This window comes from Drosophila subobscura, chromosome E (assembly GCF_008121235.1).
Source record: "Drosophila subobscura isolate 14011-0131.10 chromosome E, UCBerk_Dsub_1.0, whole genome shotgun sequence".
Classification (NCBI taxonomy): domain Eukaryota; kingdom Metazoa; phylum Arthropoda; class Insecta; order Diptera; family Drosophilidae; genus Drosophila; species Drosophila subobscura.
This window is the reverse complement of record NC_048531.1, coordinates 4,454,884-4,471,511: the sequence shown is the minus strand read 5'-3', so window position 1 is coordinate 4,471,511 and position 16,628 is coordinate 4,454,884. Positions and strand designations below refer to the sequence as shown.

The following is a 16,628-nucleotide window of genomic DNA, read 5'->3' as shown; positions in this document are numbered from 1 at the left end:
GCAACCATTGGAAATAAAATGCAAATGCAAAATGCGTTCTTTTGGCATTTCTTGGGTGCGTGGTCTACAGCAAATTGAAATTTGCTCAGTAGCCAAAATACAGAGTAAAGGAACGAATCCCCAGCAAGTAGTTCCATTTTCCCGGTCAGATTTGTCTTTTTGGCTAATCGGTTGCCGCACAGTTTTGTCATTCGAAATTGCCATCAAGATTAGGTCCCTCTTCCCCTTCTCTGACCACAATCCAGCCGTAGCCGTGGCATCGGTTGGACTGCTAAACGAATGACGAAGTCTGCTGGAGGAAACAACTTTCAGTGTTCGAGAAAGACTTGTCGCAAAGGCAATTTGATTTGCTTTTAATTGCTGAGCATTTGGCTGGTCGCTCACTCTTTGAAAAGAGCCAGCGATAAGCAATTGCGTTTTAGATTTATGGCCAGCAATTAAATGGCTGACAACGATTTAATGGCCAAATTACACAATAAGCAAGCCAAGCCACGCCACGCATGTGGGCGGGAACGATGCTTGGCATGGACATGGCATGTGTAATGGCAAATAAATGAACTTATTGGGAGCTCTTCCAGCAAATTGAAACTGATTGAGTTGAGTCAGAGAAGAGAGCAGATTTAAAGAGTGCAAAAAGAGATAAGTGCTTGGAGAATTCCCGAAAAATATAATAGAATAAAATGGATTTATAGCCCATCCTCCATAGGTTCTAATCTGTATAGAAGTTTTTAATTCGTAGATAAAATTGTTAATGTTTCGAAACTGAACCTCTGGGCTCTCTCATTGATAACTTTCCTGTCTCTCTCTCTCTCTGCCTGTGCTGTTGTTGATATCTCACTGCAGCTGTCACAACAAACTGTCTGTTAACCGAATTGCCTGCCCGTTGACCAATTTATTTAGTTGCATTTATCACAACAGCTAGCAGCGCAGCGCAGCTCCTTTGCCCCACGACACAACACCCCACTGCATGCCACCATGGCACACATTCACAGCCTCGTGTTGCTGACAGCGACAGCCACATTTAAAATCTATTAGTTGCCAACTGCCGACTGGTAACTGCCAACTGGTAACTGCCAACAGCTGACTGCTGACTGGATTGTGGCGAATTGGATTGGTTAGTCTTGCAACCAGCTAACAGCAACCAGCACCTCAAAGTCTGGACTGGTTTCTGGTTTAATAAACTGTTGCAGGCACCCAAGCTATTCGTGCTGCAAAATGAATTATTTTCGGTTGTTGTCATTTGATTAAAATGTTTGAGTGCCAGCGCCTGAGAAATTAATTGCAATATCGCAGTGTGCGGGCGAGGAGAGCCAGTTTCTGGGGTATCACGTTCCAAATCAATTGCGCACAAATATGTTGTATTATTTACTCGCAAATACATTCAACAAACACGCTGCAAAAGCCACATAGCAGGCCACAGAATTTGATATTTAATATCTGGAGATTTGCCTCTGGTTTTATCCCTTTGAATGAACCTTACGCATTCCCGCCTTCTTGGGGGGTTTCAGGACGTAGAAGGAGCACATTAGTGTCTCATCCACAGACATCATGGCGCCGGCATTGTCGAACTCCCCGCAGTAGTTGGGCGCCGAGAAGACGGTGATTAGCTGACGCTTGGCAAAGAACTCGTAGCCATCCTCGACGACCTGATGGGCACGGCAGATGAGATCAAATTTGTGGCGATGCACAAACTTGCCGACAATATCGGCGCCAAAGGTGACACTGACACCGCGATCGTTGTCGCCCCAGCCCATGATCTTGGCATCCGGATCGGACCACAGCAGATCACAGAGCAAACCCTTGTCGGGCACATCGCAGGGGCGGTTGAGCTGCGAGATCTGGTTCATGTTGAGCAGATCGGGACTGAGTCCTCCGTGGCAGCAGAATATCTTCTCGTCCACGATCGCCGCCACTGGCATGCAGTTGTAGCAGTCGACAAAGGTGCGCCACAGCTTGACTGTGTAGCGGCGCTTGCACTCGTCGAAGAATCCATAGATGCGGTTGATGCCGGCGCTCTCATGGTTGCCCCGCAGCAGGAAGAAGTTCTCGGGGTACTTGATCTTGTAGGCCAGCAGCAGGCAGAGCGTTTCGATGGACTGCTTGCCCCGATCGACGTAGTCGCCCAGAAACAGATAGTTGGAGGAGGGTGGATAGCCGCCGTAGTCGAAGAGACGCAGCAGGTCCGTGAACTGGCCGTGAATGTCGCCGCAGATCTTCACGGGAGCGGACAGCTCCAGCAGCATGGGCTGCGAGAGGAAGACATCTCGGGATCGCAGGCAGATGCCCCGTATTTCAGTCTCTGATAGATGCAGCTGCTTGATGCGCCGCACATCGATGATCCGCAGGATCAGCTGATCAATGTTGCCCACATCAGTCGACAAGGCAGTCGATGACATTTCCTCTTGCTCTCTGGTGGTGTCTCTCGATCACCAAACTCAAGGTTAATTTTGCCAAACTAGAAATCAAAATCAAATGGTGTTCGTATGGAAACATTTAAAATGACATTCCCAGCGAAGCCTGCCCCGGCCTGAGACAAAGTCACTTGATGGCCGAGGCAATCACAGTCTTTATTATAACCTTGCGACCCGAACTGGGACGCTGCACATCGAACGAGATCATCAGATCCTTGTCCACCCCCATCGAGGCGCCCGCATTGTCGTACTGCCCACAGTAGTTGGGCGCCGAGAAGATGGTGACCAGCTGGCGCTTTGCGAAAAACTCGTAGCCATCCTCGACCACCTGATGGGCGCGACAGAGCAAATCAAAGTCGTACTTCTGCAGGAACCTCTCGAGCACGTCCCGGCCATAGAGGAAGCTCACACCCCGATCACTGGGCGACCAGCCGAAGCCGTATCGATCCGGATCGCTCCACAGCAGATCGCAGAGCAGTCCCTGTTCGGGCACATCGCAGGGCCGTGGTATGGACCTGATGTTGCTCAGGTCCTTTAGCTGCGGACTCAACCCGCCGTGGCAGCAGAAGATCCGCTTTGAGATGATCGCCGCCACGGGCATGCAGCAGTAGCAGTCAACGAAGCTCCTCCACAGCTTGATCGTGAAGCGACGCTTGCACTCGTCGAAGAATCCGTAGACGCGGTTCACCGATGGCGACTCGTGGTTGCCTCGCAGCAGGAAGACATTCTCCGGATACTTGACCCGCAATGCCAGCAGCAGGGTGATGGTCTCAATGGAGTTCTGGCCCCTGTCCACATAGTCCCCCAGGAACAAATAGTTGACCAGCGGCGGATAACCAATATGATCGAAGATGCGCAGCAGATCCACAAACTGTCCATGAATATCGCCCACAACGCGCACCGGAGCCTCGACCTTGAGGAGCATTGGTTCATCCAGGAACAACTCGCGTGCCGTGCTGGTCAGCTTGTACAGCTCATCCTCGAGCATGTTCACTCGAGGCTGTTTGTTTTTTCGGAAATTCTTTAATCTGTTGATTAGATCGGTCAGATTCAGTCCGTCTCCCTCGGATGCCGAACTCCGCACTTGGCTGGCAAATGACAGGATCGTTTGTCTCTTTTCGTTCTGCACAACTGGGCGATTGGCAATGGGCCGAACTTTGTTGCCATTCGTCATTTGATGGCCAATTAGTATGTGTGTGTGTTTGTGTGTGTGCTAGTGAAATTATTCAAACATTTATTTGAAAGGAAAGAAAAGAAAACCCATTTGACAATTGAAGAAATGTGTAGAGATCGGTGGATGCAAATGGAATGAGTTCACATATTATTTAGTTCTTAATGATAACAGTTACTAATCTAATGAAACAATCAAACGCAGAGCTAGTTCAGACTCTTTGAAGACTATTAATTTTATTGTTTTTTGTTAAACAATTTCCCCAAACAGTCAGTGAGGCCAAGAGTAAGAGAATATCATGTAGGTGATGAAACCATTGTCAATTGGGGGTAACCATGTGAAATACGTTCATGTTTTGTTATATTTTGATGAACCGACAGTGTTGAGGTCCCACCATCGAAGAACAGCCGAGGAGAACAGAGCAATCAGAGCGTTCTCATGGAAAGATCAGTGCTGCACAAGAAACTGGACGATATGATAAGTTCGCTGGTGAACTGGAAGTCGGATAAGCGGCTGCCGATACCGGAGCCGGATATGGTGGCCATGCTGAATGTCGCACGACAGGTGCTGCTCTCTGAGCCCATGCTGCTGTCGGTGCAGCCTCCCGTTAATGTTCTCGGGGATATACACGGACAGTTCCGGGATCTATTGCGCTACTTTGAGACATCGGGTCATCCACCGAGTAAGCGATATCTGCTGCTGGGCGATTACGTGGACCGAGGCCAGTTCTCGGTGGAGACCCTCACCCTTCTGCTGGCCTACAAAGTGCGCTATCCGACGAGTGTGCACCTGCTGCGCGGCAACCACGAGTCGGCGAGCATCAACCATTACTACGGCTTCTATGACGAGTGCAAGCGCCGCTTCACGGTGCGCCTGTGGAAGAATTTCGTGGACACGTACAACTGCCTGCCCGTGGCGGCGGTGATTGACTCGAAGATCTTTTGCTGCCACGGCGGACTGAGTCCCGCGCTGCACGAGCTCAGCGACATACACGACATCGAGCGGCCAGTGGAGGTCAAGCAGAATGGGTTGCTGTGCGATCTGCTCTGGTCCGATCCGGATCCCGCCGTCACCACATGGACAAAGAACTCGCGCGGCGTCAGCTTCACCTTTGGCGTGGAGCAGGTGGAGGCATTCCTCACGCGATTCAACTTTGATCTGGTCTGTCGGGCGCATCAGGTGGTGGAGGATGGCTACGAGTTCTTTGCCAAGCGGCAGCTCATCACCGTCTTCTCGGCGGTCAACTACTGCGGGGAGTACGACAATGCGGGGGCCATGATGTGTGTGGATCCCGATCTCAATATCACTCTGGTGGTGATGAAGCCCAAGAAGCACGAACCAGATCACAGGAAGAAGCCCATAGTGGAGGGAGCACCACCGAACATGCTAGCCGGCTGAGACCGGCACAAGTTGTCTCTTTCCCACACTTCAATCTCTTGATTGTATAGACAAACAATTCAAATATAGCAGCAAATACCTTCGACACAATGAGCTTATTTTTTCCCAAGCCCAACATTGAGGATATGATACGGGTCCTGTTGTCGCGGCGTAGGCTGTCTGGACGCCTGATCAGCGGCAAGGACATCACGAGTGTCTGCCTGCTGGTGCGCAGTGTCTTCCTGCAGGAGGACATGTGCCTGCGTGTGGATGCCCCAGTCTGTGTTGTCGGCGATCTGCACGGACAGTTTGAGGATCTGCTGCGCATCCTGAACAACTCTGGCCATCCGCCGCAGCAGCGCTACCTCTTCCTCGGCGACTATGTGGATCGTGGCCACAACTCCGTGGAGACCATCACGCTGCTGTTCTGCTACAAGCTCTGCTACCCGGAGCACATCTTCATGCTGCGCGGCAACCATGAGAGCGCGGTGCTCAATCGGGTCTATGGATTCTTTGACGAGTGCAAGCGCCGCTACACGATCAAGTTGTGGAAGACCTTCGTGGACTGCTACAACTGCATGCCAGTGGCGGCGATCGTCTCGGGTCGTGTGTTCTGCTGCCACGGCGGGTTGAGTCCCCACCTGCGCACCATCGAGCAGATCAACCAACTGCCACGCCCCACCGAAATACCTCTCCAGGGTCTGCTCTGCGACCTGCTGTGGTCCGATCCGCATCCCAAGTCCTATGGCTGGACGCACAACAAGCGGGGCGTGAGTGTGTCCTTTGGTCGGGACACGGTCGAGCGCTTCCTCGTACGCAACGACTTTGATCTCATCTGTCGCGCCCATCAGGTGGTCGAGGATGGCTACGAGTTCTTTGCCAAGCGCCAGCTGGTCACCGTCTTCTCGGCGCCCAACTACTGTGGCATTTTCGAAAATGCCGGCGCCACCATGATGGTCGCTAAAAATTTGACCATCTCCTTCGACATCTATCCGGCAAAGAGCAGTAAACGATCCACGCCCCAGGTCCAAACCAGTAAATCGATGCAGCTGGGTCCTCGCGAGAGTGGAAATTTCTTCAAGGCTGCCATGAATCGGATAAACGATAGAATTAAAACAACTGATACTTAAAGAATAGATTTAAAAGTGATTAAACATACCGTTTACTTTTAAAATTTGAACCTTGTACTTAAAGTATTTTCTCCCTTTGTTTCTTTTGCAAGGAAATCGATGTAATTTCCGCAACAGTTTTCTCTCTTGCCACTCGGCCAACATTTGCAACTTCAATTTGCAGTCTGCAGTCTCGACAGAAGATTGCAACACATGTGGCAGGGACGGTGGAGCAACCAACGGAGGAGTCCTCTTCGTCATCATCATCGGCAGTATCTGTCTGAGGTGGGTACGTGTCTTCATCGTTTTATTAGTTTTTGCTCGTATATTTTTATATACGCGTATGCATGTTGGACTCGCATCGTGTCCAAAGGAAATTGAATTAACTCGAGCAGCAAATTCAATTTAATTTTAGCCAGCACACAGAACAAAAGTAAAACATTGAGAAAATAATGCTGCAGTTTATTTATGCACAAATTATGAATATTTAAATGTTTTTAAAAAGGAAAATTATGAGTGCACCTTGCCCTAGAGTGCTTCATGTTGAAAAGCTTTTAAAAGGCACATAGTTGGGTACAAAATTCATTGTTTAGCTGCTGGGAAAACCCATTTATCTCTGCTCAATCAAATAATTTGGAAAAAAAAAACAACTGGCATTCGACTAAACCCCCGACAATCGAATTTGTTTAGCCACAAAACATACAAAACATTGGGTTAGGGATACAGATATATTTATACCCGGTACTCGAAGAGTAAATAGGGTACATTGTATTTGTGCACAAAGTGAATGTATGTAACGCACAGAAGGAAACGTCTCCGACCCCATAAAGTATATATATTCTTGATCAGCATCAATAGCCGAGTCGATTGAGCCATGTCTGTCTGTCCGTCCGTCTGTCCGTCCGTCTTGTTGAGCGCCTGGATCTCAGAGACCATAAAAGCTAGAGCCACCAAATTTTGCATCCATACTTCTGTGTGCTCACACTGTTACAAGTGTATTTCAAAAAAGAGCCACGCCCCCTTCCGCCTCCGCAAAAGGGCGAAAACCTCCCAAATCTACAATTTTGAATAGCAGAAAACCAAAAACGCCATTCCGTAGGGAATGACCATATCTATCAGATCACCAAATTGGGATCCGATTGGATCATTATTATAGCCACGATGAAAAAATTAATTTTCAGTGGCCAAACCCACCCCGTCCCGCAGCTTATAGCAGCACACTGGCCGTCTGCCGCTGGCTCTGCCTCTGCCGCTGGCTCTGCCTCTGCCGCTGGCTCTGCCTCTGCCGCTGGCTCTGCCTCTGCCGTGAGTCTGCAGTGTGTGGGTCTAGGGAAGGGGGGCGAGCTGAAGGAGCGTGTTGGTGTGAGAAGTGTTGTAGATGTAGATGACAGATGAAGAAAAAATTTAAAATTTGACAAATAACCGCTAATGTACAGATGTAGTACTGAGTGCCGGGTATAAAAGTTGTGACGCGTAAGAAGCGTCTCACACGTCCCTTCTCGTTTTTTATAGAGCCGCGGCATTATTTAAATTGAATTTTTACAAAATCAAGTTGATTGTTTTACAAACAATGGAAGGGCGGGTGGTGGAAATTTATATTCTATGTTGGGTCTCTGGGCTTAAGCGATATTTATTTATGGCCTCCAACATGTTTTCTGTCCTTACTCCCCTATTGGATCCTCGTACCTCTCACCATTCGGATCCTACAGTGGTGTATGGGGCTTTATTTTTTATTTATTTTCTTATAGAAACAATTGCACAATTGATTTGCATGCATACAAATTTGTTACAGGGATTTAAGCCGGAATGATTTATGGTTACGTAGATTCGAATATATTTTTATTCGGCTATTTTTCCTTCCACAACCAAACACAATTTAATGTTGAAGAACTCGAGAAATACTTTTAATTTAGTTATATAAATAAAGGGGAAATCTTTCCATTAATTGTTTCTACTTATTTATTGTGTATCTATATTTGCCGCTTTATTAACGTTGTACGCAGCATTATGCCGGAAATGCAACCAATTTACATTGCAGTTGGCAAGCGCTTAACTATTTTTGGCGCATAGCGACTACTTGGCACCATTTGGTCAGCACCAAAAGCGATATGAAACCTAACAAAAAGGAGCAGCGTTTCAGATATTGGCAGTGTCGAAGCGTAGGCTACCCTTGAATACGTTTTCGTGTGCATTTTTAGCAACGGCTCTGAACCTTTTATAATTTTAGACACAGCAAAACAATTATCAAAATAAAATCACGAATACGCTAAGCCAGCTCCCATTAAAGTTCTCTGACAGTTCTGACTGCGATGCTGCCGGTTATGCCATCTTCTACCCTGTTGGAAAAATTGTTTGAAACTTTAAAAATATATACAAATAAATTAAGCAATCACACGCTATAAAAACGAACCGAACGCAATGCGGAGGGGAATTCTGTGTGGCGCCAACAGGGTTGCCAGGCGCCACAATGACTGCGCTGGCCCGTGGCCCTGTCCAAAGGGGGCAACAACCCTGGCGCTTCATGGTTTTCCATTAAATTCTTTGCCTTGGCCACGCTTTTTTTTGGCGAGAGATAGATAAATGTAAATAGGAAATGGAATGCATGACTTGCTCCAAAGAAAATGTCTCAATTTTATTTTTGGTGACTGACCCAAAACCGTTCAGTGCGAAAAGCGTTTGAAAAATGGCTTGAAAAGAGTGCGGAAAAGTGTGTTAGTTGGACAGGCGTCCCCTGGGAGCGGAGCTTCGAGGTGGTTGACTTGACTGCTTTGGCAAAGGGTTAAAGAGGAACTGCTACAAGTTTTGATTTAAAAATTTAAGAGACGGAATCTTAGAGAGAAAGTCACGTAGTCAATTTCAGTTGGAAAGGGCCTGGAGGCAGTCGCACGAATGCTGCACCTGGGCCTTAGGACATGTAATGCATTCGGATGGCCGCTTAATTAACCCTCACGTGCCGCTGACTCCCAGCTGTGGTGTCAGGTGTGGCAAATATTTGGCATATGGCGCCTCTGCACTGCACTTAATTAGCATTTGTTCTACATCTATATATGTATGTATTAATCTTCGTACAACTTAATGCAATGCAAAACACGCGCCAGCCACTGCCCACCCAAGTTCTAATTTATGTTGGTAAATGATAAGGTAAATGGCAAACGATTACTAGGGGTCAAATGTTTGGATTTTACCACGTCTCAACGATAATGGCCCCTGCTGTAAGTCACTGTAAACGACTTGAACTATCTACTAACTATATTTCGGGCAAAGGCAACGATTTATTGTACTCGCAGACTTATCAGCCAGAACAGAACAGAACGGAAACAAAGTGAGCGAAGCAACCCTCGCGATGACTAAGTCAGTTGGTCAATGGAGCCCAACCCCCGTAGATCTTCCCCAAGGATGTTCACAGTAAACGATGCTGACACTGACACAGATAGCAGGTCCTTCGGGGGATGGTACTGTGTTGACTGGTGCCAATTTTCTGTTGATTACAACACTCCCACCGCCCCCCCAGTGGCTTGACAAGGGTCAAGTGAAAGTTTTACGAGCAACTAAAGCTAAACTGTTGCCCCTCATCCAATGCTCCTGCCACTCCCACTTGCACGAGTAGCCCCTTGGTATGGTGTCTCTGCCATCTATTTATTTTTAAGTTTAATTTGTTTTTCCGTCGCCGAAAGGGAAAAGCATAAACAGAGGAAACACCTCTAAGTGGGTCGGACAGCAGCAGCAGCAGCAGCATCGGATTTATCTGGTACAAACTTCAAATAGAAAAAAATAGGTGTGAAAGCGAATCTAAGTACCTTGACAGCGCCTGAGGGCGACAGAACTGTGCTAAATATTGATCTTGTCAGGAGACCTGCGCTAGTTTGATTAAGCCAGAGACAACAGTTTGGACTGTAAAATGTAATTAAGTCTTTCCACTGCCAACTAGAACTAACTAATCCAAACTTTAATCGGTTCAGCCGGCTCATCCAATCACAGCCACCGCAGATTCCTTTTCGAAGTGCAACAACTTTAGTGAGAAATATTTCATAACTTTTCCACCCAGAAATCCGCCCGAAAAGCTCCGTACTAAATCTTTCACACAGCGAACTGTGATGTAGAGGGGGGGCAGAGATGATGTGCCCGACCGTCAGGGTTTTTGGCAATGCTGCCAAAATCATACATCAATTTGGGGACATTCGTCAGTGCCAGGCCACAAATGTGACATGTACCAGAGGCAGAGCTCCATGCCATGCCATGCGAGAGACAGGGCAAGGGGTGGCTGCAGGCAGCACCGAGGTACGACTACGAATACATGGCTGCAACATTGTCAAAACAATTAATCATTGATGAAGAAAATGCGCACGGAACCAGCAAATTCCCGGCCGAATGCCAGTGCACACACATCTGGATTCTGATGGACCGAATTCCAATGCAGAATCAGGCGGCATTTATTCTGGTTTGTTCAATGGACAAGACCGCAAATTAGAAACATTTTCGCATTATTATTTCAATTAGTAATCATAGAAATGAATATCAATGCAGCCACAGGAGTTTTGGGGTACTTTCAATAGAGAGGAAATCAAATCTAAACAAGACATTCAGTCAGGCCAATAATATGCTTGTTGATTAGGCCAGAATGTTCGCATTTTAGCCACATTTGATTTACTAATCAAAATTATATCATTCGAATAATGGCTTTCAAATTATTAACAAACCTCTGCGCCTGACAAATGCATTTCAATTGTCTTCTCATTTGAGGCTAGCCAATCGGATTTATCATTTGAGCTAATTACACATCCATAAACTCATTCTGGCTACCATTGATGGACCGACGTTTATGGCCATTTTATTATTCAATTTTTGCGTTATTTAAATGTGTCAACAAACAAGATTTTTATGGCTCCAATTTCTTTATATTTATTTTCGATTATGTGTAATATTGGGTCAGTTTTTAATGCCTTCTTTACGATGCCATTCCCATCGAATTAACAAGTCGTTAGGGGAGCATAAAACATGCAATCGATAGAGGAAAAAAAAACAGTTGAAGCACCTGTCGCGCTAGCATTGAAAATGTTTTTTAGCTATCAAGATTGGGAGTCTGGGAATGACTGCTTTAGAAATGCCTTTTCATGGTCAACATTTCCATAAACATTTCGTCTTCTGTTTTCAAGTGTTCACCTCTGTTATTGGGGCTTTTTGTTTGTTCTTTAGGTTGTTCAAAACAAGCTCTTAGAGTGCCTTAGCGTGTGACCCTGCCCTGTCCATGATCATTTTAGCAAGTTAGTGAGTACATTTTGGTGGCTAATTGGTTTCATTGGACATTGAAGTGCCAGCAGCTACAGGAGCCCAATTGTATAATGATCAATTTCATCTTTTGCCTGTCGCTAGCTGGCTCTGGCATCGTATTACCTACCCTGTGATTAATCCATTATATACTATGCACCGAGCGAGAGACTTGCGTGAGGCGCTTCCATTGCATGCCACTCGAGAGTTGCATGCAAATTATTGCAAGTATGTTGAGCATGCCCAAAAAATCATTTACATTTTTTCACCGACTCTTTTTTAGCAGCCGCACTTTCAACAAGTACAAGTCATAATCGGTATGTGTAAAAAAACAAAAATGAACTGAAATCGCGTGCTGGTGTCGAAAGTACCACAAACAGTAGGTCGCAACTTGAAACTTTGCAAGACGACGACCACGACGGCGATGATGATGATGGCTGTTGCATGTCGGGCAAAGTTTTTAGCATCGAACATTTTTCTTCGTTTTGACCTTCGATAAAGTTGCGCTTGTAAAACATTTTCCCCGAGTTCTCTGAGGTTTTCACTGCTCCCAGTCAAAGGTGCGGAAAGTCTTGATCAGAACGGAACCGTACATTCGTGTCTGTGGCTGTGGCAGTGGCACTGACATTACCTTTGCCACCACAGCACAGACAAGAGTTCTCTTTGGTTTCGCTTTTTGCCCACGAATCCTTTGGGTTAACCAACAGCAAACGAAACTTTGTAGTCTGAATAGGTGGCGGTGGTCCGAAATGAAAAGCGAATGAAACGCGCAAATGGAATATCTAATTAAATTTTCAGGAAGCTGCCGTTTCGGTAGCCACGGACTTGTGATAGTTTCAGCTTCAGCTCCAGCTCCCAGCTAACTGCCGGCTTAATTAACTTGGCAGATAAAATTTTATGGCAAGTCGTGGCACTGCGGATAGCAAAACATAATCTATTCACTTTTATATGGCCTGGCCATGGCTGTGTGTCTGAATGGTTGAACGGTCCTCGTCGTTTCCATAATGGGGTTGTCTATGCAAATATGTTGCAATATCCCCAATTTCCCTTCAATGGCTTTTGGCATTTATTATTGCACGGGTACGAGTATATTCCTGGTGGCTCTTGAATATTTTCCTGCAAACACCTTTCCACTCTGTACGCATAAATCAAAAGTGCAATTTTTTAACACGCACCCAACGCTGTCTGTTCAAATATTTTCCAGTTATGTACATGTGCCGCTCCATGTTCTGGTGGCAAGCAAAGGTCACGTCGTGTCGTGTCGAGGCGACTCTACCATTTCGTACATAATTGTTGTTTTTTTTTTTGTTGTTTGCACCGCTGCAAGCACAGCTTAAAGCGCAAATATTTTGTGTGTTCGGTTTTAAAAGCGGAATTTTATTTGTATCTCTATTCTGTGTGAGGTCTGAATCTGTTTCAAGGGTTTATTTTATGCATGATCAGACAGAAGGCGGTGGTTCCTGATGGTTCCTCTGGCAGACGCCATCCGGGCACTTGTCCTTCATGCAAATGCCATTGGTGCAGATGCATACGTCTTGGCCTCCAGGGCACGGGCACGTCCCAGACTTGCCAGCCGCCTCCAGTCGGGATTTGCTGTCACAGGAAGAGATTTTCTTGGTGTTGCCATTAGAGTTGGATGGCTGCATGGTTACTGTGTGCTAATTACTGGTTAAATTCGATTAGTTAATAAAGCTACGACTATTTACCTATGGAAATTTGTTTTTTTTTGGCTGCCAAAAGTATTTTTTTGAAAAGTGAGGAAACAATTTGAAGTGTTTTAAGGTCTGATGTGCCTGATGTCTGTCTACGGAATGACTTCTGACTTTATTCAGACTCTGACTATGAATTGACAACTGATTTTATAGCCTACTGTGCCGATTTTAGTACTTAAATATTTATCACTTATCGAGCCCTTTTTTTTGTGCTCTGCCATTTTGATGGACCTGTGTGCCTGTGGTAATTGGCCAAGCATGAGGCATGTTTAATGAGCGCTTAGTAGTTGCCAACATCTAATGTGCATATTACAATGCCAATTAACATATTTTGCCATCGTGTTTAACAAAGCCAACGACCCAGAGCAGTGTCCACAGGCCCAGCCTGTGTGCAGTCCACAGCTCCAATCAGTCGCAGGCAAAACTTTGTTGGTGGTCACGTTGCCCAGACCCCAGACCCCAGCGCCCGGCTGGGCCTTGCATAATTGCCAAGTCGCCAAGTGCAGGTAGGTCTGGCTGTGGGTCTGCGGCGTCTGCTTTTGCCTCTACCTCATGGCATACCCGTAAATAACCACACACATGCACACACGCACACACACACACACTCTGGTCCACTCCCATTTAAATGTAGGAGTGGGGTGTAGAGCTATTCGTTGGTTTTTTTGTTGTCCGCTTCGGTTTTGTCTAGTACCCGGCATTATGCAAATGGCACTTTGTTTTAACTGCGTGCACTGCGGTCGGACATGGCCATGGGCCTGGCTCTGATGGGTGCTCGGTGACCAGTCCTCGAGCTGACATTAGTTCGTCATCATCATCAGCTGCAACTCCCAGCTCCAACTCCAACTGCAGCTCCTCTCTCTCCCCCTATCTCTCTCTTGATGCATTACGCGGACAATTAATATGCCAAGTGTTATGTGTGCGCATACTAATGACTCTCCACGAAGAGAGCGTGCCCCATCCAGACTCCACTCTCAGCCACTCATCCATCAATTGCTGTTCATCTGCGAAGAAGCGCAGGCGCAGCAGCAGCAGCGGGAGCATCATGAGTGCCGGCGCCGCCTCCACACGGCAGTACATGTGGGGGCTATGGCTACTTAGGGCCATGACCAATATGACTCATGACGTGACCGGACACGTGCGACTGCCATGTCAGTTGCATCGTTAATCTCCCCACACAAGTGCCGGCTAAGGAAAGTCTGCCACGACAGGTTCAAGTCATCTCAGGGCGGGCACTTTTATGGCAAGATTGCAATTTGCAGTACGACCAGAATTGGCAGCGTATAAAATAAACAACTAAAACTAAATACTGATCTGTAGCCTGAGTGCTGTGTGCATCCCGTAGATCACCCTGTATCTTATACGTCCGCGAATCGTTGAATCAAACCACGTAAATGGTGTAAAATGTACAAAAGCCTAAAGAAAAGCAGCAACAACGCGCTAACCCAGTAAAAACAACGTTTGTAGAATAGCCCCAATAATATAAATCAAAAGAAAGTAAAACCACGGATCCAACATAAATAAAATACATTAATTTCAATAAATTTTGAAGCGGGGAAATAAAAACTTTCGCTACTTCAGTGGCGCAAAAAAAAAACAAAATCCAAAACCAAAAGTAGAGTTTGGTGTATGAAGTGGTGGCTGAGGTGGTCAAGCGGCTGCCCCGAGGCGCCCACGCATGAGCAGAATACAAATGCAAATCCACATGAAACGGCGAGAGTCTCTCCGTCTCTGTCTCGCTGTCTGGGTTGAGTGTGTGCGAGCGACAAAGCGGCGACCGATTGGCAAAGTGGACGTGCCACCGGCCAGAACCACTTTTGTTGCTCGGCCATGGGAATTTGGGTGAAATGGGGCTGGCTTTCAAATATCATTTCTGCCCGTTCAGTTTGCCACTAGCCACGGCAGTCGCTGGTGTCGCTCTGGAGAAAGCAAAAACCAACAAAAAAAGAAGAAGCAAAAGAGAGTTCCAGTGAAATGAGTAGAGCTTCGATTGGACTAGTGATCTGCCTGGTGCTGGTCCTCCTCGGCCTGGCCCAAACCTTTGCCGAGGAGCAGCAGCAGCCAGCCCGTCCGGAAGCCACACCGGTTTCGCCACTGCTAAAGCAATCCCAGAATACCTTCATCCAGTGGGTGCTCTCGCTGTTGCCCCAACGTCCGGGCGGCTCGGATGGCGAGAGCGCCACGCTGGCCACCCTGAGCAGCAGCTCCACGAAGCCAGAGCCCGCGAGCAGCAGCACCACCACCTCAACGACGCCAGCGCCCTCCTCCAGCACCACCACCACCAGACGGGCCACCACAGCGGCGCCACCCACCCTCACTCCAGCACGCAACTGCACGGACTGTGTCTGCGGCATAGCCAACATTCAGAAGCGGATTGTCGGCGGACAGGAGACGGAGGTGCACCAGTACCCCTGGGTGGCGATGCTCCTGTACGGCGGACGCTTCTACTGTGCCGCCTCGCTGCTGAACGATCAGTTCCTGCTGACTGCCTCCCACTGCGTGTACGGCTTCCGGCGGGAGCGGATCACCGTCCGCCTGCTGGACCACAATCGCAAGATGTCCCACACGCAGAAGATCGATCGGAATGTGGCGGAGGTGATTACGCATCCCAAGTACAATGCCCGCAACTACGACAACGACATTGCCATCATCAAGCTGGACGAGCCGGTGGAGTTCGATGAGGTGCTGCATCCCGTGTGCATGCCCACGCCGGGCAGAAGCTTCAAGGGGGAAACTGGCATCGTCACCGGCTGGGGCGCCCTCAAGGTTGGCGGTCCCACCTCGGACACACTGCAGGTGAGCAAATGACACTCCATCGGCGATCGAGCGACTTTCCCAACTAAAATCCGCATCTTTTATGCACTTTAGGAGGTTCAAGTGCCCATCCTGTCACAGGACGCATGCCGCAAGAGTCGCTATGGCAACAAAATCACGGACAACATGCTGTGCGGCGGCTACGACGAGGGTGGCAAGGACTCGTGCCAGGGCGACAGCGGTGGACCGCTGCATATTGTGGCCAGCGGTACGCGAGAGCATCAGATCGCCGGTGTTGTCTCTTGGGGCGAGGGCTGTGCCAAGTCCGGTTATCCTGGTGTCTATGCCCGCGTGAATCGCTACGGCACCTGGATCAAGAACCTCACCAAACAGGCTTGCCTCTGCCAGCAGGAGACCAAGAAGATCAAGTAGTTCTGCGGTTGGTTCTTCCAGTAGTCTCGCTCTCAAAATACTCTGTCAGAGAAATGTTCGATTCCCAAATACCTTAGCTATCGATTGAAAGATGGATTTTCAACTGGAAAAACCCATTGTTTCTTTAACAAAACAAAACCAAACATATATCTAAAGAAAGTCGAACTTTTTAGTGAAGAAAAAAGCTCAAGACTTTCTTCAGATGTACATAGATTATCCGCCCCAGGATCGTCTTCCTTCTCTGCCAGAGTATCCCGACTTCGGCTCTGTCGAAGATCACATTCTCAAGCTGTTTTATATTTATTGATTAAAAGAAAATTCGCTACATAGAAATCTCTCTCGGGCGGTGGCATTCACCTTTCCCTGGAGCCGGTTCTACTGGTTCTCTCCATTCGTTTCT

General features: G+C 47.6%; 5 protein-coding genes across 5 annotated transcripts; 3 read left to right on the top strand and 2 right to left on the bottom strand.

Moving 5' to 3' along the window:
• Window positions 1-1,441: 1,441 nt before the first annotated feature.
• LOC117892040 (serine/threonine-protein phosphatase alpha-2 isoform-like) lies at window positions 1,442-2,475 on the bottom strand. The gene has a single exon (XM_034797965.1). It carries the CDS (start codon window positions 2,394-2,396, stop codon window positions 1,458-1,460), a length of 939 nt encoding a protein of 312 aa, XP_034653856.1. The 5' UTR covers window positions 2,397-2,475; the 3' UTR covers window positions 1,442-1,457.
• LOC117892038 (serine/threonine-protein phosphatase alpha-2 isoform) lies at window positions 2,464-3,620 on the bottom strand. The gene has a single exon (XM_034797962.1). It carries the CDS (start codon window positions 3,583-3,585, stop codon window positions 2,539-2,541), a length of 1,047 nt encoding a protein of 348 aa, XP_034653853.1. The 5' UTR covers window positions 3,586-3,620; the 3' UTR covers window positions 2,464-2,538.
• A 343-nt stretch (window positions 3,621-3,963) lies between these two features.
• LOC117892039 (serine/threonine-protein phosphatase PP1-like) lies at window positions 3,964-5,005 on the top strand. Its single transcript, XM_034797963.1, has one exon. The coding sequence runs from the start codon at window positions 4,021-4,023 to the stop codon at window positions 4,978-4,980; it is 960 nt and encodes a 319-aa protein (XP_034653854.1). The 5' UTR covers window positions 3,964-4,020; the 3' UTR covers window positions 4,981-5,005.
• Window positions 5,006-5,054: 49 nt separating this feature from the next.
• LOC117892599 (serine/threonine-protein phosphatase PP1-like) lies at window positions 5,055-6,089 on the top strand. Its single transcript, XM_034798938.1, has one exon. The coding sequence runs from the start codon at window positions 5,070-5,072 to the stop codon at window positions 6,087-6,089; it is 1,020 nt and encodes a 339-aa protein (XP_034654829.1). The 5' UTR covers window positions 5,055-5,069.
• Window positions 6,090-14,825: 8,736 nt separating this feature from the next.
• Window positions 14,826-16,571, top strand: LOC117892035 (trypsin-1). The gene is made up of 2 exons (XM_034797960.1): window positions 14,826-15,838; window positions 15,911-16,571. The coding sequence occupies exons 1-2, from the start codon at window positions 15,017-15,019 to the stop codon at window positions 16,226-16,228; spliced, it is 1,140 nt and encodes a 379-aa protein (XP_034653851.1). The 5' UTR covers window positions 14,826-15,016; the 3' UTR covers window positions 16,229-16,571.
• Window positions 16,572-16,628: the final 57 nt, after the last annotated feature.